General features: G+C 54.7%; 1 protein-coding gene across 1 annotated transcript; it reads right to left on the reverse strand.

Annotated features, from left to right (window-relative positions):
* Window positions 1-1,925: 1,925 nt before the first annotated feature.
* SF3A1 (splicing factor 3a subunit 1) lies at window positions 1,926-21,694 on the reverse strand. Its single transcript, XM_040251045.1, has 16 exons — window positions 21,511-21,694; window positions 17,769-17,890; window positions 13,535-13,742; window positions 12,172-12,429; window positions 11,117-11,191; window positions 9,979-10,129; window positions 9,421-9,614; window positions 8,462-8,579; window positions 8,012-8,197; window positions 7,190-7,311; window positions 6,846-7,091; window positions 6,133-6,340; window positions 5,502-5,656; window positions 4,441-4,542; window positions 4,258-4,329; window positions 1,926-3,614 (listed from the first exon to the last, which is right to left on the reverse strand). Exons 1-16 carry the CDS (start codon window positions 21,571-21,573, stop codon window positions 3,513-3,515), a joined length of 2,382 nt encoding a protein of 793 aa, XP_040106979.1. The 5' UTR covers window positions 21,574-21,694; the 3' UTR covers window positions 1,926-3,512.
* Between the last annotated feature and the right edge of the window lie 640 nt (window positions 21,695-22,334).

Genomic DNA, 22,334 nt, shown 5'->3' on the forward strand with positions numbered 1-22,334 from the left:
TAGCAGCAGCCAAAGATATGGTTTTTCCAGTAGTCATGTATGGATGTGAGGGTTGGACCATAAAGAAGGCTGAGCAATGAAGAACTGATGCTTTTGCACTGTGGTGTTGGAGAAGACTCTTGAGAGTCCCTTGGACTGCAAGATCAAACCAGTCAACCCTAAAGGAAATCAGTCCTGAATATTAATTGGAAGAACTGATGCTGAAGCAGAAGCTCCAATACTTTGGCCACCTGACGTGAAGAACTGACTCCTTAGAAAAGACCCTGAAGCTGGGAAAGATTGAAGGCAGAAGGGGACGACAGAGGAGATGGTTGGATGGCATCACCAACTCAATGGATGAGTTTGAGCAAGCTCCAGGAGTTGGTGATGGACAGGGAAGCCTGGTGTGCTGCAGTCCACAGGGTTGCAGAGTCAGACATGACTGAGCAACTGAATTGACTGACTGTATTCCTTCCCTCTGCACTAGGACACAGGTCTCTAATTTAATCATCGCCACAGCTCAGAGATAGGGAGCACCAACTTGTTTAGTTGACCTCAGCCTAAGACAACAACAGTGCCCTCTCTTTTCCAATGCTGCAGTCCATGGGGTCGCAGAGAGTCAGACACGACTCAGTGACGGAACTGAACTGAGTACCTTCTCTGCACTACGATAAGGAATAAGAGTGTGTCCTGTCGTGCATCATGGATTGTATGACTTGGGTATCAGAACTGTTCACTTACATGTATTTTAAAAATAAAACAACATACACAGTTAAGATCAGATCCCCAAATCAGATAGTTAATAATCTTAAGAACTTACATTTCACTTTTAAAGAAGTAAACTTTTTAAAATCTTACATACTAATTCATGGACTTTTAAATGAGCTATATTGTATTTTTTTTTTGCCTTTTTGATTTCTGCTTATAGGAATTAATGAAATATTATCTATAAGGATGGCTGTAATTACAGTGTACCGCATATTTCAAGTATTCTAATTTTTGTACACATTCTCTTAATACATAATTTTAGAATGTGAAATGGGTCTAATCATTAGTGGCCTCCAATAGGCTACATGGTTTTCATTTCAAGCAGCTGGTGGAACTGAAATTCCTTAGTGTCTACTACTCACAGAACCCTCTTCTTGCAAGTCTTCAAAATCAGTGAGCCTGAAAGCACCGCGCCAGGCCCAGTTTTCCCAGAAATCTCACAGCTGGAGCATTTCTCCCCATTTCACAGTCTGGCAAGGTGTGAGGATGCTGTGGTCACCAGGAACACAAGAGCAGCTTTAGCCTTCCAATTATCTAGAAAATGGGCCAGATAATCCCCAGAGGAATGCAAGTGAGGTCAGAAAAGCTGTGCAAGCAAGGGGCTGCCTACACGCTGCAGCTCTGAACAAGAAGCGCAAAAAAAAAAAAAAAAAAAGAAGCGCAGAGCTGGGCTGCATGCTGGGCCTGCGGCCACTGGCGACCACAGGGCTGCCTGGTCAATGGGCCTTCTGCGACTGAGCGAGCCAGAACAGATGTTCATTCAGGAGCTCCGGGAAGCTGAGATCGGACCCTGGAGGGCGGCTCAAAGGACCCATTCACTGACATTCCGCCAGCAGCATTCCGAACATCCAGGCGCAGCCTCAGTCACGGAAGGCCTATGAGATCTGCCCATCTGTGGAGAGGCTGGTCCCAGAGCCATACCGGGAAGAGAGGAGAGCTTGGAGTGTGGGACTCCCCCAGCTCTACTAGCCCCCTTCCCTCCTGGAACAAGACCCAGGGACTGTCCAGGGGGATTTCTGGCGTTGGTCATTGAGAAATAACCATGGCTTACTTCTGGCACCCAAACCTCGGAGCTTCAGGAAGCCAAATTTCAGTCCTGGCCCCTGGGGGAAATTTCTAGCTACCAGGTGGGAAGCAAATGTCAGAGTGAGGAATAACATCCCACTGACCAAGTTACAAACGTGAGCAGTTTGTAATGGAGCCACGTAACGGGCACTGTCGAAGGGCCACTTGAGCCCAAGGTCTAGAGCTGGAAACTGAGCTTGGCGAGGCAGCAGAGGGAATGGTGACTAGAACTCTGTGACTTCGGGGATGGCCTCACCCCTCTGGGCCTGGGAAATGACTTTTCAGGATGAAATGGAAGCACTGAAAGGAAAAGGCACTGGGAACTCTCGGGGGAAGCACACGAGATCTTCAGAATGAAATCAACATGAGGTTTAAAAGCAGGAAATGGTTATCAACAGGCTCTCACCTTCCTCCCTGGGAACACCCACGCACAGCAGCGCCTGCCTCCGTGTGACAGCGCAACTCCAAAAATAATCGCCTGAGCCTGGCCTCACAAGGGGCGAGGGCTGTGGTAAGTGTTTTGCACACATTCTCTTTTTATCTTCTCACTGTGCGACAGTGGGCATGAGATTCAGCCTCTGTGCCCAGTTCATTCAGGTGTAAAACACATCAGGAACGCCCACATCAGATCACATGACTCAGGGAGTTCCCTGGTGGCCTGGTGGTTAGGGTTCTAGGCTCTCACTGCCTTGGCTCTGGTTCAATCCCTGGCCAGGAGCCAGGGTCCTGCAAGCCGCACAGCACTTACCTGATTAAAATTGATCAAGTGCTTGAAACAGTAAGGAGTAGTTGGATAATTTTATAAAGTTTAACAAAAACAGTTCATGGCCTTGGAACAATGAAGTAGTTTTAAAATAAATACATTTTTTGGGGAAAAAAAAAAAAAACCCCTCATCATATACTTGTGCTCATTCCACATAAGCCACCTGCTCAAGGTCACTTATCAGGTGATGAGTGAGCCCTGGCCTGGGAAACTGCCACCCTCTGGTCTCATCTGCGTGCTGCCCACTGACCCAGGAACTGCAGCCCCAGCGCTCTGTTCTGGGGTCCTGGCATATTGAAGGTGTTCCGTGTTAGTCTGTTATACGCACAGGGCTATGCCTTTTGAATATCCACGTGTTTCAAAAGGGCAATAAAAACATACCTAAGAAAGAGTCATGGAAGACGTGATGGAGGCAAGAATTCAGTTAGAAGCCCCGGATTTCTCAGAGCAGAAGAGGAGCCACAGGCACCGTGCCATACTCCTAGGTCCAGACAGGGCACGGGTGGCCAGGAGACAAGTCTCACGACACTGATTTCACAAGAAGGGTTGAAGAGGTTTATTAGCCCACGGCAAAATACAAAATGATCAACGATGATGACAGCCACACTCTATGAGCCACTTGGCACTGTGATCACATCCTGCATGACATGCCTGATTTCACGTTTCCTACCAGGCTGCCTGAAGAAGTGAGTGCCCTCAAACCAAGACCCGAGCACAAAGGGATTCCAGGGACCACTGGGGAGGAGAGAGCCTGAGAAAGCCCTCTGCGATCAACACTGGGGAATGGGGGTGGGGAACTCTGCCAGCCAATTTGAATTTCCAAACTTAGTAAGTAAGAGGGACACAAATGTGCAAGTCAGGGTCTCCTGGCTCGGGGCCAGGGAGTGGGGGGCAGGAGAGGCAAAGCGGCAGTGGCAGGACCTGAAGCAGGTTTCTCCTACTTCTTCCTCCCGCCTCTCTCCTTGAGCGCCAGGTGGATGACGGCACCATTGGCCATGTTGTAGTAAGCCAGCGAGTTGGAATCCTTGATGAAAATGCCCTAGGAAATAGAAGGAGTGCCTCAGCCCGGGGCAGTGTGAGCACAGTGAGCTGCTTCACAGCGCCCAACACTCTTAGCAAACCCAGGGGCTTGAAGGCAGGAGGGGCAGGAACGGGAGTGGCGCAGGGCGGGAGTGAAATACTCCCAAGAATCTGGCCCCTGATCAACCTATGAATGCTGACTCTCAAATCATAAGCTCTTGAGAGGCCAGCTACTCCCAGAGCCTCATTTTACAGAGGAGGAAACTGAGGCCTGGAGTAGGGATCAAAGTCCAAAAAGCAGCCCCTGATCTGGCAGCGCCAGGGTGGCTGGGCTGCCACCTGTGTCCTAGCACAAAGCCAGGCTGCCCGAGGCCACACTCACTGGGGTGGCTCCACCCCCGGGGCAGGAACCTGCCAGAGCACCCCAAGTCTTGTCCCCAGATGTCACTGAGACGTCCAGACCCCACACAAGACTGTGCTGTGACCCTGCCAGAGCCTCACTCACCCTGTCAGACTAACCTGCCCCAGCACCCGCTGCCAGCATCATGGCTTCTAGGATGGACTCACAGGGCCACAACCAGGCGTCTCCCCACTCCTGATCCCACAAATGACTTGGCTTCTGGGACAACAGAGAGGACAAGGGCGGCTGACACCCAACTCACCTCGTACTGCAGCTTCTGTTTCCCTGCTGGCATGCCTGTGGCTTCGTGAATCTTCACCTTGATGACAGAGACCTGTGGGACGGAGGAACGGTCAGTCACCCCTCGCTAAGGTCAGCTGGAGGAAGTGTCCCCGAGGCCTTGGTGGCCCTGCGCCCGAGGCCAGTTGGGGGCAGCAACTCTTACCTGGTCTGTGAGGGGGAGGGTGAAGACCAGCACCTGTCCGTTCAGTTTCCATTCCGTCTTATCCTGCATGTTAGGCACCTGGACTTTGATAGACACTGGACCCTGTAAATCAGGAGTGGCCATTACGCCGGAAGTCCTGGGTCAACCAGGAACTACGCTCTCCAGTCCTGGGCCCTCGAGACAATGTCACCTGCCCATCGGGACTCCTGGACCCTGGGCTGACTCACTACTGACACCAGCTGTGACATCAAGCAACTCACTCCTCTTTTCAAGACCTGATCTCTTTTCTTTAGCATGATCCCTAACCTGCCTAACCAACTGTGAGGCTGGAGCAGAAGGGACATGCAAGTGCTCTGCAGGCCTCAAGAAGTACCACAGGGGAAAGAACATGAACTGTGAGGTCAGAAGACCTGGGTTCCCAACTCAGTGAAGCAGCTGATCACAACTGCTGGCTGGTGAGGCTGCAAGCCTTCAGTAAAAGGTGTGGTTCTATCCCAGCACTTGAGTAGGTACTCAAGAAATGGAAACTACTGTCAGAAATGAAAAAAAAAAAAAAAGATCTGCTCAAATGCCCTGGGGCAGTGGGGCTGGGACTGTTTCTGCCTCCTCACTAGAGCCTGCCAGCTTCCCCAGGCCCCGGAAGTGCCAAGGTTCCCAGCTCTTGTTCCTAGTACCCCAACAGGATCCCTACAATACAAGACTCCTGAGGGCAGCAACTGGAGGCAAAGGTCACAAAGAAATGAAGAACTGTCCCCAGGATTTCCTCCTGTGTCCTGAGCCCCCTTCATACTGGAGTCCGGCTGCCTGTGCAGCTGGGTCTCCCTGCTGGCCTCTACGACCATTCACACCAGGGGGGCCGCTGACAGCTGACGGCTGACCCCACATCAGGCATGCTGGGCACTTGGAAGCCTCAGAAGCCTCCTGGGCCTCCAGCAGCTGACCTAGGTCCCAGCAGCCAAAACCACAGGAGCAGCACAGGATGGGCCAAGGCGTCTAACAGGCGGGACGGTCCCCCCGACCTGTCTGGACACTGCAGGTGTGGGCAACTCTGGGTCACATGCCTTGTTTCTGCGCAGAAACTCCTCCTCGGGCATGAGGCTGTCCTCGGTCTTCAGTTTCTTAGACGTAGGCTCGTCTTCCATGGGAGGCGGGGGGTGGACAGGCGGCATGGGGGCTGGAGCCGGGACAGGTGCCACAGGCGGGGCGGGCACAAAAGCTGCAGGGCAGGAGCGAGCAGCCACATGAGTGGGAGTAAGGCGCCCAGGACCCCAGGGGCTGACGGTGAGGGGAGACTGCACAGGTTTCCGCCTTCTCCCCGTCAGAGGTGTGAAAGACCACTCCTGGCTGAGTCTGGGAGCCAGTGAGCTCCCTGGCAGGGGACCTGGGCACCTGCCCAGACTGGGTAGCAGGAAGCTGGAGGAAGGGCGAGACCGACGGCAGGAGCAGGGGTCGCCCACAGGATCCATCGCCAGGCCTCAGCGCCCATCCAGGCCTGACCCCACTGGGCACACATACCCCAGCTCTGCCCCATCAGCCTATCTCCCCCAGGAGCCAGGAGCCCCAGCCCCTGCACCCCAGGGATCTCTCACAGAGCTAAGTCAAGGCTCTCCTCTGGGCTGGAGCCACAGCTCTGCTCAGGGCTTGCCCTGTAGCACCGACCCAGTGGCCTGGAAAGCGACAGGAGACACTGACCTGTCGGCACAATCATGGGTGGTGGGCGAGGTGCCATGATAGGAGGGGCCGAGGGAGGCATGGGCACCACGTTGATCCTGGGTGCATGGATGATCGGCGGCATGGGGGCGATCACTGAGCCTGGGGGCAGCCGGACCACAGATGCCATCGGGGGCCGGGGCATGACGGGTACTGCGGACACAACCGTGGTGCGGACGGGAGGCGGCATCTGCGGGCGGAAGGGACCCACGGGTCACAGGAAGCCAAGGCTGCACCCCAGGGCACACCAGCCGGCCGCTGACCCCCTGCAGCCTCTGGGGACGGCGTTGGATAGCCTGGGGCTGAGAATGCAGCCTCACACGGGGCTCTGACAAAACCACACGGAGACCCAGGGCGACACTCTTGCCACTTGGGACTCCACTCACGAGAGAAAAACTGAAGATGCCCTTGACTCAGTCCACTGGACTCAGGCCAGCGGTCCTCCAAGGCCCCTTCGGTCCTCCCGGCCTCCCTGACCCAAGCCTGCTTCTCACATTTGCCACCCGCCTCCCACCCAGTTCCAGCCCTCCCACACAAATGGAAGGCCAGGCTGGAGGTTCCCACTTCTAACTAAAGAGTTCTTTTGACTTGACCCATTCTGCCCTTGGGCTCCTGTGAGACCACTGCCCTGAGCTGGCACCATCCAACCCAGGGAACCCAACTCCAGAGGCCCGTAGGGGTGGCTGCGGGCTAACCGCGGGCGGCCGGGGCACCGATGTAATAGGCGGGGCCGAGCTGGGGATGTTTGTGGCTGAGGACGGCGGTGGCGGCTGCTGAGGGATCTCGTTGGGCTTGCTCGGGCCGATCTTCTCTTTGGTGTCATCCTCTGGCACCAGGCCCTTCGCCTTGTGGATGGCCTCAATCTGCTCCTGGAGGGTGATGTTGGCCTGGGCGGCCTGCTGGGTCCGGGCCATGCTGCCAGAGTGGCCGTCCCATGTCACCTGCACGGGAAGCAAGGCCACACTGGTCAGGGCTCCCGGAACTGAGTGTGAGTGGGCTGCTGGCAGCAGGAAAGGCGGTGGCAGTCACCGAGCCGCACCTTCTCTTCCGGCTTCTGGATCTCCTCCTCGCCAATCTTCTTACCGATGGCTGTTTCCTCCACACCAAAGATGTCCGTACGCCGCTCGGCCAGCTGCTTCAAGCTGCTCTCGATATCCAGACCTGGAGAGAGTCAGGGAACAGAGAGGAAAACTAAACCCGGTGCCCATCCAACAAGATGGCGGCTCAATCGGTGCAGGTGGAGGCTGTTCTTACGGGACACAGCTGTCTGTGGGTGCCAGGGCCTCGCGCCGGCCCTCTGAGCCTGGGGAAGGCCGACTGATGAACACTAGGCCTGGAAACCGGGGCCTGGAAACCAACCCCCACTTAACGAAAGGCATCCGAGAGGACAGGGCCACATGAGCAGCGTGGCAAGGAGAAGAGTCCGGACTCTACAAGAGGGGTCTCCAGCCTCCGGGACAGTCTCCTCCCTCCCTATAGGGCTGCTTCTCACAATCAAGGGACCAATGTGTCTCAGTTCAAGATGCTCAGCGCCCCCCAGCCACCACAGCCTCTACTCTAAGACGGCCTGGGAGTGAGCACCCCTCCCAGCTGCAGTCAGATCCCGCTCCAAGATGCCGATGGGCACACTCCACCCACCTCGGGTGCCCGCCTCTGCAGGAATCCTCTGCAGGGTTTCTAGAAAGCAGGCAGTTCTTTTGTAGCTTCCTAGACCACACCTATCCTCAAAAGCTCTTACTGACCTCAAAGCTTTCTACATTTGATTAAAGCATGCTGACTATTAACAGATCCTAATGGGCCAAAGTGAGTTAGGGCTGAGTCAAAGGAGGGTGTGGTCCGAGTGGGGAACACCCCACCTTACCTGGCGCGTACACCTCGTCATCGCTCTGCTTCTCACGGATGGAGCGATCCCGCTGCTCCAGCCAACGGGGGTCGAGAAGCCCAATGCGCATGTGCTCCTGCATCTTGCTGGCAGGGATCTTCTCCCCAGTGATGGGGGACACGAGATACTCATCGGGAGCGGGGGCTGGAGGCAGGGGCTTGGAAGCTGAAAGGCGACAGAGATGGCCGAGTGAGAAGCTGGGTGGCAGCCTGGGTTAAGAGGGTGCTGCTTCATCCCTGCACTGCCCACGCAGTGCCATGCTTTCCCAGGCCCTGTGAGCTGAGCCAGGGCACCACAGATGACCAAGTCCCACGCCCTGCCGTGAGGCCCACGACACAGGGGCTCTCAGTGCCTTATGACAAGCCCCCTCTAGCCATCCTGGAAACAAACACACGTCTGAGAAACACGAGGCATAAAAACGGAACCTACCTTTTGGGTCATAATCCTTCCGGACAATGACCTGGTCTGGAGTTGGGGGCAGAGGAGGTGGCATGGGCGTCTCCGGGGGTGGCGGCACTTTCTGCCCTTCTTCTTCATCATCCGAACCCTGAAAAGCAAGGCAGTGGTGTGACTCAGGGCAGGAACGAGAAGCCACCTCCCTGCAGCTGAGCCCGGCAGCTCACCGGGTGGCAAGCAGCCGAGGCCCCTGCCGGCCAGCATCCCTGTGCTAAGCTCCCCAGTCAGCGAGGGCCAGCCGGCAGCAGGCCAAGCAGCTTCCTCACAGCATGAATGGTAGTGCTGGGGGCTGTGGTGCTGACACTCTGCCCAGGCATTTCCAGCAGCTGGCACCAAGCAGTCCCAGGAGGCCAAGGGCACTTAACGTGCTGGGGAGGGCCACAGAGGGCGAGTCAGCGCTCAATGGGAGCCACGCAAGGAGCAATGCTGGGAGGGAGAGAAAAAGTCAATTCCCACAGACACGTGGGCCTTTCTTCTCAGGCTGCACAGAAATTCTTTCCGAGGGGAGGAAAGCGGCTTGGCTCTGGAGACTCTAAGCCTACAGGGAGGCCTGGCTCGAAGGGGCAGAGGCACCCAGAGGAAGCACAAGCTACAGTCAGAAAAGCTCTGGAAACTGCTCATTGTTTGGACCTAGGCTCAAAACACCCAAGTATCCAGCACAGAGGGTTCCCTAAGGAAAGCCAGCCTGGGGGCAGTAGTGAGCGGGGCCTCTGGGCAGAGGAGGACGGTCACCAAACAAGCCGACGCGGCTCGTGGACCCTCGCTTACGAAGAAATCTTTGTTGCACAAGCTGGAAAAAGGGGCACCTTACTCAGGACCCAGGCCTCCTCTCAGGGTTCATGAGGGGGCTGGCGCACTCACTCTGATGGAGGAGCACACCCCTTTGCCCTTGGCTCCAGGGAAGAGTCACCCGAGACCCCCCAGGAGCGCACCTCGTCCATGTCTTGTACTTGGGTGTCCTGGTCCAGCTGGGACGGAGGCTCCTCCGCCTTCTCCTGTTTCTCGTCCTCCTCATCGGACTCGACCTCCATCTCGACCTCCTCGCTCTCCCCAAATTTCTCGTAGCGCTCCTGAATGAGGATCCGGGCCCCCAGCTCCTCCGGGGTGGTGGGTGGGGGGAAGTTCCCTGGCAGAGGGCGAGCAGGAGTCAAGGGAGGGCTCCGCAGACACTCCTGACAGAGGCCCATCAGGCGGCCTGCCCCACGCCGTCGGCTCTCAAGGCTGGGGCCGCCTGGTCTCTCTCCCACCCCCAGAGGCCCACCCAGGGCCGGGCACAATGCTATCTGTTGAACTGCGAGTAACTGGGGCAGGAGGACCGAAGTCCTCTGGAAACAAGGAGGAGACAGAAGCCTCACCGGGATCCTCCCGCTCCCCAGGGACAGCCTGGCCTGCTCCCCGGGATCCTCCCGCTCCCCGGGAACAGCTTGGACCACTCCCCCAGGATGATGACGCCAAGCTCCTGGCTCCGCCAACGGGAGTCACAGACCGACCTTGCTCGTTGGGTTGGAAGTCCACTGTTTCCACCACCACGAAGTCATGCCAGTCGATCTGAGCGTAGGCGACCCGCTCCTTCTCCTTCTCCTCCTCTTCCTTCTTCCTCTCACGCTCCTGGAACTTGGCCCACTCCACGCGGTAACACACCTGAAGGGAGGAGAACGGCGTGGTGCTGAGCTGAAATCAGGGTTGGCTCCCGAGGAGGCTGTCACCTCCAGGGCCTTCACCAGAGTCAGCGTCTCCTTCAGAACAGGAGGCTGCTCTGCCCACCAGGGGCACTTCCTGGAGCAGACTATGGAATCTGCATCTGGTTTCAGCCAGGCCCAGAGTCTGGACAGGATGAAAATCTGAATGCCAGAGACCTTTGTCTGGGCCCCAAGGGCAGCTCTCTGTTAGAACCTCAAAGTTTTCTGCTTGAGTTGGCGGGTGGCGAGCAAACTCCTCCCTCCCAGGAAGTCTGTGTGACAACCATGTGCCCACAGGAGCTGCAGCAGCCTGACTGCCTGCACAACAGAAGGCTTCAAGCAGCCTCCCAGAACCGCCAGCATCAACATGCCTGGTCTCCTGACTCTGAAAACCGGACTCCAAAAGGCAATTGTCGCCTGAGAAACCACTCAAAAGCTGGCTTCTAGCAAGAGAAGAAAGCCGGAGACCGAGAGAAGTGAAGAGGAGTGGCAACTTAGGAACCAGGGAACCCGGGTCTCTTTGGTCTTTGCAGCCTCAGTGCCCTTCTTCCCACCGCGACTAAGGTGCCGATTCAGAGACCATCTGCAGACACACAACAGAGCCCACACGCTGTGACCTGTGCTGTTAGTAACTGGCCGTAAGAAATGCAGTTTAGGACTTCCCTGGAGGCACACCTGCCAACGCAGGGCACGTGGGCTGGAACCCTGATCTGGGATGATTCCTCATGCCTCGGAGCAGCTAAGCCCGAGCGCTGCAGGGCCCATTGCTATACCTGCTGAAGCCCGCGCGTCCAGAGCCTGTGCTCCACAACATGGGAAGCCCCCACGCCGCACCGAAGAGCAGCCCCCGCTCACCACAAGCAGAGGCAGCCGCACCAAGCGACAAGACCCAGCACAGCCACAAAGAGCAAGATGATCAGCAAGGAAGAAAGGAAGAAGGTCAGCCTACCTGGTCCAAAACTTCCCGGGGGTTCTCTGCCTCTTTCTTGAGTTTGGTAAATAAGCCTTTGGGTGGAATCAAGATCTGAAACACGTTAGAGGTAAAGCAACGGTTAGTGCAGCACTACACAGGACAGAGTGGCCTATGGAGGAGAAAGGAGAGCACGGGATTACGGGACCAACCTCACTTGACTGGGCAACGCTAGGCAAGTTACTTAACCTCTGTAACTTGGCTAGCTTCTACAAAACACGGACACCGCCACTTAAAGGTGGCACTGTCAACTTAAAAGGCTGCCGAGGATTCGCAGGGAGTAAGCAAAAGCACCAGCAGATCACCACACACACCATCAGCATGAAGTGACTGCCCCCGGGGCAGGTCTGCCCTTCCGCTTCTGCACACGGCCCCCAGGATCCCCAGCGACCATGCTGAAGACTGCAGCCCACAGGTTCCCCCTCGCTGGACTTCCATGCCCTGCTTTCTCTGGAGCATTTTATCCACGGTGTTTGTCACCATTACACTAACGGTGCACTTGCATGTTGCCCCCTCACTAGACCAGTGTCCACAAAGACAAGAGATTTTTCTCTTCAGTTCACTGCTGCATACCCAGAGCTTGGAACAGGGCCTGGCACTCAAAGCTTATTTGCTGAGACAGCAAATGGTGGCCTCATGTAAAAGAGCCACTCTTTCCAACCAGCCCAACCGTACCCACCCTCACTGGCAAAGCAGCTCAGTCCCGCTCCACCCTCCTTGTCCCCCTTCCCCAGAAACACATCTGTTCCTGGAATTCCCAAGTCCAGAGACACATCAGTGCCCTCAGGTTAGAGTGCTAAATGTCCATACCCACGTTCTGAGGGAGAAGGAACAGGAAGCAGTTAACCCTGGAAGCACCTTGCTAGGGGAAGTTAACCCAGGGCTCACTTAAAATTGATACTGTAATTGTAATAACCCTCGGGTCTGGTGACCTGAATGACTGTTCAAGGCCCCACCCAGAAGCGGGCTCCCTGCAGGCGGCGTGGATGGCGCACTGGCAGCAGTGTGCTCTCCCCCCGGCGCCCCCCAGGCACCTTGGTGTACTGCTCCACCAGCTTCGTGAAGTAGTTGAAGAGGCTGTGCTGCGGGCGCAGGAAGTCAAACTGGTAGTTGCGCTGCTCTTTCTGCATCAGCTGGGTCAGAAACTGGCGCCCATTCCTGGCCACAAACTGAGCCGTCAGCTTCACCACGTCCAGGTCGAAGGCTGAGATGGAAGGGGGGTCTGCGATGAACTCAAACTCGGGAGGGGGCTCTTTGGGCACAATGGTCTCTTGTATCACTTGGGCTTGAACCTAAGATGCAAAGGGAATGTGAGGCGAGAGGCAAGGGGTGGACTGGCTCCAGAGACGGGGCACGCATGCACGCACCACTGGAGGATGGCATGGCCCCCTACTCCTCTGTCAATCACACGCATGCCCCAGCACGTGGCAGGAAGAGAAGCCCAACTCAAAGAGCACTGACGTCTCGGCCAAGTGTGGCCTCGACTCCCTGATGGCTTTCTGAGTGAGAACTGTGTCTCTCTGCTTGTCTACTGCTGCCCTGAAACTGAGGACCAAAACTGGGTGGCAGAAGATCCAACAGGGATGGTTTATTAAATCCCACCCAAAGGGGCAGAGGATGTAGGAAGCCCTACACGTGTGCAGAGGACCCCCACTTCTGGCCTCCACACGAACCATGAGGTGGACACAAGTACTGTGAATTCTTTCTATACATGAGCAAACTGAGGTTGCCTGAGGCACCAGGGGTAATCAACTGCAATGCAAGGTCTCAGAACCTTCTCCAAACTTTCCTTCCCACCGTCACACAAGGGGCAGCCTTTGCCACCACGGCTCGGGAGGCAGCAAAGAGAAAGGCCCAGTCCAGGTCTACACAGGAGGCAAAATGTGCCCTCACTGACAGCCCAAGCCACCCCCAGTGTTCTGAGGGCATGAGGGCAGGCCATACAGAGGGGGCCCGGGAGGCAAGACAGGAGCGAGGGACACGCAAGAAGGGGGCCCACAAGCCATGCCGTGGCACTGCCCTGACACCATGGCCAAGGCAAGGAGCAGGGACTGGGAGCCTGGGCTTCAGGGTCGTGACTCTGCGGCCCTGGGTAAACTGTGCTTCCCTGGGCCTCAGAGTCCTCGTCTGAAAAAGGGTCATTTTACTGGCCTCCTCCCGCAGCCCCTGTGAGGCACCAGTGAGACAAGGCCGCCAAAGTTCTGCACACAGAGCTGGACAGGCCCTCAGCCAACACCAACTGTCAGCAACCCTCTGCTGTGAGAGCCTCAGCACACACCCCTGTAAGATGCGGACAGAGGCCTCAGGTTTCTAACCGCGTGGCTGTGGGGTGTGGACGGCAGGTCATCGTCTCCCTCCCTCAGCCCTGGGGCAGCGAGGCGCAGGGTGGGTTCCTACCTTCTGGGGCAGCTGTTGCTGGGAGGCCTGCTGCTGCTGCTGCATGACCTTGGGGATGGCGGCCGAGGGCTCCTGAGCCTTGCCCTCCTTGAACTCGCTGACCTTGTGCCGGTAGTAGGCATGGTAAGGGTCGTTGGGGTTCAGGAAGTTGAACTTGGGGTTGTTGATCTCGTTCTGTCGTATCCTCGCTTCAAATTCAGGTCCGTTTCTAGTAAAAGGGAAAAAAGAGAAGCATCGATACTGCAGCCCCCTCAAGTGCTTGGACCAGAATACGGCTCACTCAAGTCCCATTCTTGCCACCACCCACCACTCAAACGGGCTCCTCCCTTGGCTGGCCCAGCGGATCACCTCCCCGAGACTCCTGGCATCAGCGGTCAGTGCCCCCGCCTCCTGCAGCCCGTGCAGGCCTCAGCGACCCCAGGGCCTCAGACCTCCGTCATTCCTGCAGCACCTCCGCCAGTCTCACCATCTCCAAAACCATCTCGTTATTGCTCTTCTAATAAAAAGTATTCATTTCAAAGAAAAGTACTTTAAAAGGAAGACACGGGACTCCCCTGGCGTCTAGGGGTTAGGACTCCACGCACTCTTCCTGCACTGCAGAGGGCTCTGGGGGGTGGGCAGCGGGGGTGCTGCGGGGGAGGAGGCAGCAGGGGGAGGAAGGCCTATGTCACTACTTCAAATAAAAGTCGCTATGGCTTTGCTGACAAAAGGCAGCCACACCAAGCAATACAATGAAAGCAATGCAGCATGGTTCAAGTTCAGTTCAAAGTTTGCTGAGACTGAAAGCAGTTCTTAGTCGAAAAGCAGGATGACTGAGTGCTTGGGAGGCATTAAGGGTGTGTTAACGCTAAACTGAGATACTGTCCTCTAGCTAGCAAGAATGGGGAAAAGAAAAAAAGACAATGTGAACAGGATTTAACACCTTGGACAAGTACTGGCTATAATCACCTCCTTCACTACTGGGTGGGACTCATACAGGAAACACTGCTCTCTGGGCCCGGGGCCGAGCTGCAGCATAAAGCACACTCACGGGACCGTGACGTGACGTCAGGGAGGCCCCTGTCTCTCTGTACCTGGAGGAGTTTCCCACACGCACCCTACGTCCCCAGTGTGTATGCCTTTAAACCCTCAGAATGAAAAATGTCGCTCTCATGATGTATAGGGAACCCTGATTTTTTAATAGAGTCCCAAACAGTAACATTTCAAGGTGTCACACATCCACAATACCCATATCAGTCAGAAAGTGCACTCACCTTAAAGACACAAGATATGGACGTGTTCAAGTTTTGGGTTCACTGCTGACTTACCAAGTTACTGAACGTCTTTTCAACCCAATTTCCCATGGTAAAATATGGCTAAATACCACCTTCTCTCTCTACTCTGCAGTATTGAGAGAACTGATTAGTGAATGAGAAGCCAAAGTCTATTGAACCGCACAGGCCTGAACACTCCAGGGCCTGTTGCTGCTCTGAAGGCTGGAAGGGGCTGCCCTATGAACAGGAGAGGTGACTTGGGAGCCAGGAGACGTCTGCGGGGCCTCCCTCACTCCTCTGGCCAGAGCCCTGCTCTCAAAAGCGCCCGGGACACACCAAGAGGTGGCTCCAGAGGCCAGGGGCAGCCAAGCCGGCCCCCGTCCTCAGACTTGCACGCCCTGGCCTGGCCAGCTGGAGGCAGGGCGCAGGCAACGCTGCACCCCACCTGAGCTGCCTCGGCGGCCATGGTCATCAACACCCCAGCCAGCTCCTCTGCAAGTTCTGGTCACGCTCGGCGGTGTGACTAACACCGCGAGGTCTGGGTGTGACCATGTGCTGGTCCAGCTGAAACCCCATGCTCGAGGACGAAGGGTTCCCCCACCTTAAAATAATGTGAACCACACAAGGTCGATGTCCACTTAAATACGGCTAAACCAGGCCGCCACCCAAAGGGCTGCTAAAAAAGGGACTCTGGTTGTCTCCTCTACCACCACCTCCTAAGCCATAACCTCACATCTGCTAACAATCCGAAATATAAAATGACGAGAGGACAGGCACGCTTATTCCAAGCTACTCTGTTCCTTTAAATTAGCTAAATGCTATGTTTAGAATTATATTCTCTAACATAAGGAATAGATTTCAGCAGGAAAAAAAAACATGAGTCTGACTCAACCCAGCTGGTGGGACTTTTTAAGGGTAATTTCCACTTCAGTTTCTTGACAGGAAAATGCAGGGAAGGGAAGACCAAACCTAAAGAGAAAAAACTCCTTTTTGAAAACCACACTGGGCTGGTGAATTTTACTCACTCAATACATGTGAACCCCACACAAGTAAAGCAGAGGGTCCTGCACGTATGCTTTAACCCAGCCTGAGACGCTCATCTGTCCCTTCATTGAAACACTAATGAAAGCAAGTTCACAGATTTCAGAAATGCTTACAAGGCAATCGGGGCTTTGCAGGTGGCACAGTGGTAAAGAATCCATCTGCAATGTAGGAGACAGGGCAGGAGCCATGGGTTCAACCCCTGGTTCGGGAAGGTCCCCTGGAGGAGGGCATGGCAACCTGCTCCAGTATTCTTGCCTAGAAAATCCCATGGACAGAGGAGCCTGGTGGCCTATAGTCCAGGGGGTCACCAAGAGTCAGACACAAGTCAAAGTCAAGATCTAGAGATGCGGACGTACAGATTTATCATTAAGGGAACTTGGAAAGAATTCTTATTTCTGTGGCTGGCACAAAATGACTGGAAAGCTATTTGGCAAAATGTTTAAGAAATCTTTAAAAATGCTCTTTCGGCCAGCAATGTGCCACACAGTTTTCTTCTAGGAAAACATTGAAAAAGGGAACGAAAATGCTCAGAGACTGCCTCCCAGCTTTATGCGCCAAAGTGAAATGCTGGAACAACCTCCAAGGAAGACTTAGAGGAGTGGGCCAGGCCAAGGAAGGCCAACGCCACAACACGGTGCGTCTTCTCCAGAGTGGGCCATGCAGCAGACCAGGGGCGACCCAGGAAAACGCTCACAGCACAGGCAGGTGGGAAAAAGCAGGGTGTGAAAGTACCTCTACTAGCAGAAGAACCTAAAAAGAACGCCAGGAGGCAACAGGAAAAAGTGAAAGCAGCTGGGAGAAACTACTCTGGTTGTGAGACTGGTGATTCGTCCTCTAACACCTTCTTCCTGTTTATTGTCTTCAGAATATCCAGGGAAAAGGGGAAGAATGAGTGTTGCTATGAGATATTAAAGTTATGCACGCAATACCTGCTGCCCTAAATCAGACATGGCCCGATAACATTTAATCAGGCACAGAGCAGTTTTAACCCAGTATCCAGGTTAATCAAAGCCTTGGAAATGTGGAAGGTCAATCTATACGGAGCCTGACACAGTGAAAGACGTCAACCAGAGAAACCTCTTTCTATGTTTCATTTCATAAGAAGGACCCATCTACTCAATGATGTTCTTGCCTTAACCAAAGCTAGCCCACTCCTAGACGGGGACACTGTCCCTGGGTCAAGGTGCGGTTCCCTGGAGAGCGCAGGCCTGCCTGCGGGCAGCGCTCTGCTCGAGGCCCGCTACCGTTTCCATGCAAGCAACCGTCCAATTCAGCAGCAGCCAGAAATCCAGACTTACGGTGCAAGCTCATTTCTAAACAGTGACAACCAGTTCAAAAGTTAATGCCCTAAACCAGGGATGGCTGACCTTTGGAGTCAAGTGGCCATCAAGGAGACTCCATCTGAGGAAGCATGGGTGTGCTCAAGTACAATGGAGAGGGACAAGAGGAAATCCAGCTGACTCCCATGCCATCTGGGCCGACAGCGACACGACGCACCCGACTGCTCCCGGGCCCCTCTCTCCGGCCTCGCAGTAACTCTGCGAGGGGCACGTTATTCCATTCTGCAGCTGGGTCGGGAACGCAGTCCGTGCTCATGAGACGGTCCGCTCCCTGTTCTGTCCTCCTCAGGCCAGCAGCTCAGACACGGACACTGATCTCTGACAGAACAGTCTTCCAGGCACTTCTTCAGGCCTGGTTAGGAAGCACAGGCTCTTGGTGACACTGGAGCTCGGTGGGCCTGTCCTCTGCCACTGCCAGACCATGTGAGAGATGCCAGTTCTGCCCACAGCTGACCTCACAGCACACTGTGGTCTCCAATGAGCTGACAGGCCTAAGCCAACAATGCCACTCTAAAATCCCAGGTGTTACCCTCGTGAGAATTCAGTTCTGTGCTAAAACCCACCTGTGACCCACGCGAGCAGGAGCAGCTACGTTACCTGGCCACGAAGCTGGCAGTCTTGTCAACGATGTTCCTGACCTCCGGAGGAGGGTAAATAATACCCACCACGGGCTTGGAAGGGGTAGAATCCTCCTTTGAAGATGCTTCTTCTTCTGTGGGCTGTGAAAACAGGAAAAGGAAGGCCCTGAAGTTTCTGGCTTAGTGTTGGATGCCCACCATTAAACTCCTCTAGGATGTTACTGAGAACACAGACTCTCTCCAGTTCATTCATCACAACTTCCTGGAGTTAGGAACCTCTGCTCCAGAAGAACCATTTCTCTCAACTGCTCTGGGCCTGCACGGGACTCTCCCAGGGACCAGTGAAAAGAGCAGCCTCCCTGGCTCCCCCTCGCTGGACTATCTCTGTGACACTGGGAGTGTGCATTTTCACCAAGCGTCCAGGTGACTCACAGGTGTGGGCCGGGGAACGATGGGGCACGGATCTGACCACATTCTGAGAAACCAGAATCCAGAAGGCCATGTCTGTATGCCCACATCCTTGGATACGCCTAACACAGGATATTTCACCACCGTCTGCTGAGTAAAGAAATGGGAAACTCCTTGCTGGCCACTCCTGCCTCGAATGCCCTTTCCCTCTACCCCCATTCCACGGTCTAAACCACCATTCAACGTTCAAGAGGTCTGTGAAACCGCTGGAATGCTCAGCATTAACTGCCCTGTAAGTTCCAATCCTCTTTCCTCACCAGCTTCTTCCTCTAACAAAGGGTCAAGCCTCTCATGTTAGAAAGTTCCTCCGCCGCCCTCATGGTCCTGACTGCCACCACCTTCCCCCCGCCTTCCTCTGGTAGCTCAACAGCCCGTGTGCCCTCAGTCTTGTCGCCCCCACTTCCTCACCTCCCATCTGATCCCCATTCCTATCAAGGGCTCTTGCCAAAGTCGAGAAAGACAGCCTATGGCCAGCTACTGTGGTTATCTGGCCGTGAAACCAGTGACCACCCCAAGAGCCTCACCTCCCGGACCCTATCCTCACCTGTCTCTCTTGCCCACCGTTCCACCCAAGTCTCCCTCCTGGCTCCCGTTTCACCCCCTGACCTACATTGTGAGTGTCCCCCAAATTCTGTCCTCTTTTCAGACTCACACTGTCCTCAGTAGGCACTGACAGCGCGTCCTCCACTTCCCCAGCCCCTCTAGGCCACACCATCCTGAAAACACCAACGCCCCCCGTCACTCTCATGTGGCTACAGAGCTGTAAGAGCCCACGGTCCCGGCACTTTCATCTCTAACCATCTTCCTCATGGACGGCCAACCGTGCCTCCAGTCATCCAGGGCAGAAACGTGGGTCTCTTCTTCTTTCCTCAACCTCCACATTCAGTGATAAGGAACATTTCTGAAGCACAGAGTAGGTTCTACATACTTCTCTGAGCACTTTAAGCATATTACATCTATAAGCCTTACAGAGCCCCGTGACATTAAGTATTCTTACTACTGTCATCTACAGATGACAAACTAAGAAATGGAGACCTCTCCCTGAGGAAGCCCACGTGGCAGAACCAGGATCCCAATGTATCAGTTTAGAGGGAGAGCTTGCACATCAGCCCTTCCGTGATGTGAGCGTGCTGGTGCCCTCTGCCCCACGCCCCAGCCACAGTGTAGGCCGGGTCCTCAACGTCTTTCAAATAACATGACCAATCTTTCCTCCGAGCAATTCTCCACATCACTGTCTACCTCCATTTCTGCAACACAAATACGTCAGTCTCCAGCTTACATTCGCTCTTCTTCTCCCAAAAGCCTGCTAGGAAGAGTTCAAATCCCCAGTAATACAGCTCTTAAGTACCACTTTCCCAACTCCATGCTTTAACCTTCTTTACCCTTGACCAGAAGCACTGTCTGACTCCGACCTCGGTACCTCTGCACTTAGGTGGCTTTACCTGGCTTATTTTTCCACAAATACTGGGAAAATGCCAGGGTTACAGAGGTACTTGCAGTGGTCAACAGACAAGATATGCTCAATAAATAAATTTGCTGCATGAATAAAGAATGGTATTTGCCTGCCCCATCACCTACCTGGTGAACTGATTCATCCTTCTAAACACAACTTAGCTTACATCCCATGGGCCTCGCCTACCTTAAGCTCTCCTCTAGCCCATCAAAGCAATGTTGATTAGAATTGCTGCCTCCACTGTTTAAAATAGCCAAGATGTGGAAGGGCTTCCCTGGGAGCTCAGCTGGTAAGGAATTTGCCTGCAATGCAGAAGACCCCAGTTTGATTCCTGGGTCGGGAAGACCCCCTGGAGAAAGGATAGGCTACCCACTCCAGTATTCCTGGGCTTCCCTGGTGGCTCAGACAGTAAAGAATCCACCTGCAATGCAAAAGACCTGGGTTCAGTCCATTGGTTGGGAAGACCCCTGGAGGAGGGCATGGCAACCCACTTCAGTATTGCCTGGAGAATCCCCCTGGACAAGGAAGCCTGGTGGACTACAGTGCATGGGGTTGCAAAGAGTCAGACACAGCTGAGCAACCAAGCACAGCCCACAGCACAGGACATGGAAGCAAGCCAAATACCCACCAACAGATGAACGGATAAGATGTGGTACATATATACGATGGGATATTATTCAGCCACTAAAAAGAATGGAATAATGCAACGTGGATGGACTCAGAGTGTCATGCCAAGTGAAATAAGTCAGACCAAGAAGGAGAAATACCGTATGGCATCCCTGATATGTGGAATCCAAAATGAAATGATACAAATGAACTTACTAAACAAAAGGAGACTACCAGACTTCGAAAACAAATTTATGGTTACCGGGGGGAGGAAGAGTTAGGGAGTTTGGCAAGGTCATGTATACATTGCTATATTCCAAATGGATAACCAACAAGGACTTATCGTATATCACAAGGAACTCTACTCAAAGTTATGTGGTAGCCTGCATGGGAGTGGGATTTGGGGGAGAACAACTACGTGTATATGCATGGCTGAGTCCTTTGCTTTTCACCTGAAATTACCACACCACTGATAATCAGCTATATTCCGATACAAAATAAAAAGTTTAACGCTTAAAAAAGAAAGAATTCCTGCCTCATTCCTAATACCCATACTTTATCACTCTGCAAATTGACCCCCGTCTCTCCTCCTTAGCTGACTGAAATCTTTTTAAGGGCTGTCTGAAACAGTATCATTTGTGGTGACTGAGACGATATTTACTAGTATTCTCTCATATCTGTCTCCCCACTAGTCCGTGAGCTCCCTAAATAAAGCACGAACTGTGCTTCACTCATTTGTCTAACATCGTAGCCTGGCACGGTGCCGGGCTTACAGTAAGCAGAAAACAAACGCTGAGGGTTAACATTCAAAGATGTTCCCTGCAGGCTGGGTAATTAGAGACTCCGGAGCAAAGGCTGGGGACCGGTGGGCCCAATTAACCACACAAGACCGGAGGATGCGCTAGAACAGGGCTTCTCAAACGTTAATGAATCACCGTGGGATCTTATTAAAAACTTAAATTCTGAGTTTAGAAGATCTGGGGTGGGAAATCAGCATTTCTAATCAACTCCCATTTGCTGCTGGTCCGCGGACCTCAATTTGAGAACCACGGCACTAATAAGGCTTCTTCCGCTACCCGAAGGCAGGCGGGAAGCGCGCTGCCTCCTGGGACTTGGAGTCCCCCCAAATCCTCCTAAACGGCAGGTCCTTCCTGCACGAGTCAGGAGCGCCCGCGTCGGAGGGGAGGGCCCAGGCCTGCCCAAGCGGCCGGTGGAGGTGCAAAACTCGCCGTACCTGTTTGGGCTCGGTGGCCGCGGGCGGCGGCGGGGGCACCGCCTGCACGGGTCCGGCCGGCATGACTGCGACGCTCAGGGCTGCCAGTCCGCCTCGGTGTAGGTGAGCGGTGCGGCGTCAAAGCGCCTTCCCGCACCAACAGTACAACAAGCTCTCAAGATGGCGGCGGCCGACCGAGTTGTCGCCGAGGGGGCGAGGCTGACGCACGTCCGGGCCCGCCCCTTCTCCGTGACGTCACTTCCCGCCCTTCCCACGAGCGAGACGCCGTTGCCATGGCAGCGGTCGGGGAGCCGGGCTAGGTTTTGCGCTGGATCCCCCGAGCTGCAAGAGCGCCTGGGGGCAGTTCCAAGAACCCGCCAGACACAGGGGCTGAGGCTGCGACGCCGGAGACTGGTGAGACTTTTTACATCTTCCGCCCCGACGCCCGGATCCCCCTCTCCTTTACTCTGCCAGGCCATTTCCCTTATCCCTCCGACCCCCGCCTTCTAAATCCCGGGTTCTCTCCCACTGGGCTCCCACTTTGGCCAAATCTCCGCCTGCCTATTCTTCCAAGCCCTTCTTTACTTCAGGTCCACATCCTCCAGACCCCTTCCCAAGTCTCAATCCCTGATTCCCACTGGTCCCTTTTCCCGCGGTCCTGTCTTTTCCAGTTCCACCCCCGCCTTCCATAGTCCCGCCCTCCAACCGGGTGGACCCACGCAGGTCTAGGTTTCTTCTTTCGGCTCCACCCCTCACGTCCGCAGGTTGGTCCCGGCGGGCCACTTCCCCGCCCCCTGGCACACCACGATCCCCCTCTTTTCGCTTCTCCTCCCGGGTGCTTCTCT

This window comes from Oryx dammah, unplaced genomic scaffold (assembly GCF_014754425.2).
Source record: "Oryx dammah isolate SB20612 unplaced genomic scaffold, SCBI_Odam_1.1 HiC_scaffold_12, whole genome shotgun sequence".
Taxonomy (NCBI): domain Eukaryota; kingdom Metazoa; phylum Chordata; class Mammalia; order Artiodactyla; family Bovidae; genus Oryx; species Oryx dammah.

Bases quoted from the DNA above. Each gene is read 5' to 3' on its own strand.
- SF3A1 (XM_040251045.1), bottom strand. From the start codon at position 21,573: ATGCCGGCCGGACCCGTGCAGGCGGTGCCCCCGCCGCCGCCCGCGGCC. The intron at 11,192-12,171 runs GTGCCTGGGGGG...AACGTGTTTCAG, and splicing joins TGGTGGAGCAGTACACCAAG to ATCTTGATTCCACCCAAAGG. The intron at 3,615-4,257 runs GTGAGTTGGGTG...TCTATTTCCTAG, and splicing joins AACAGAAGCTGCAGTACGAG to GGCATTTTCATCAAGGATTC.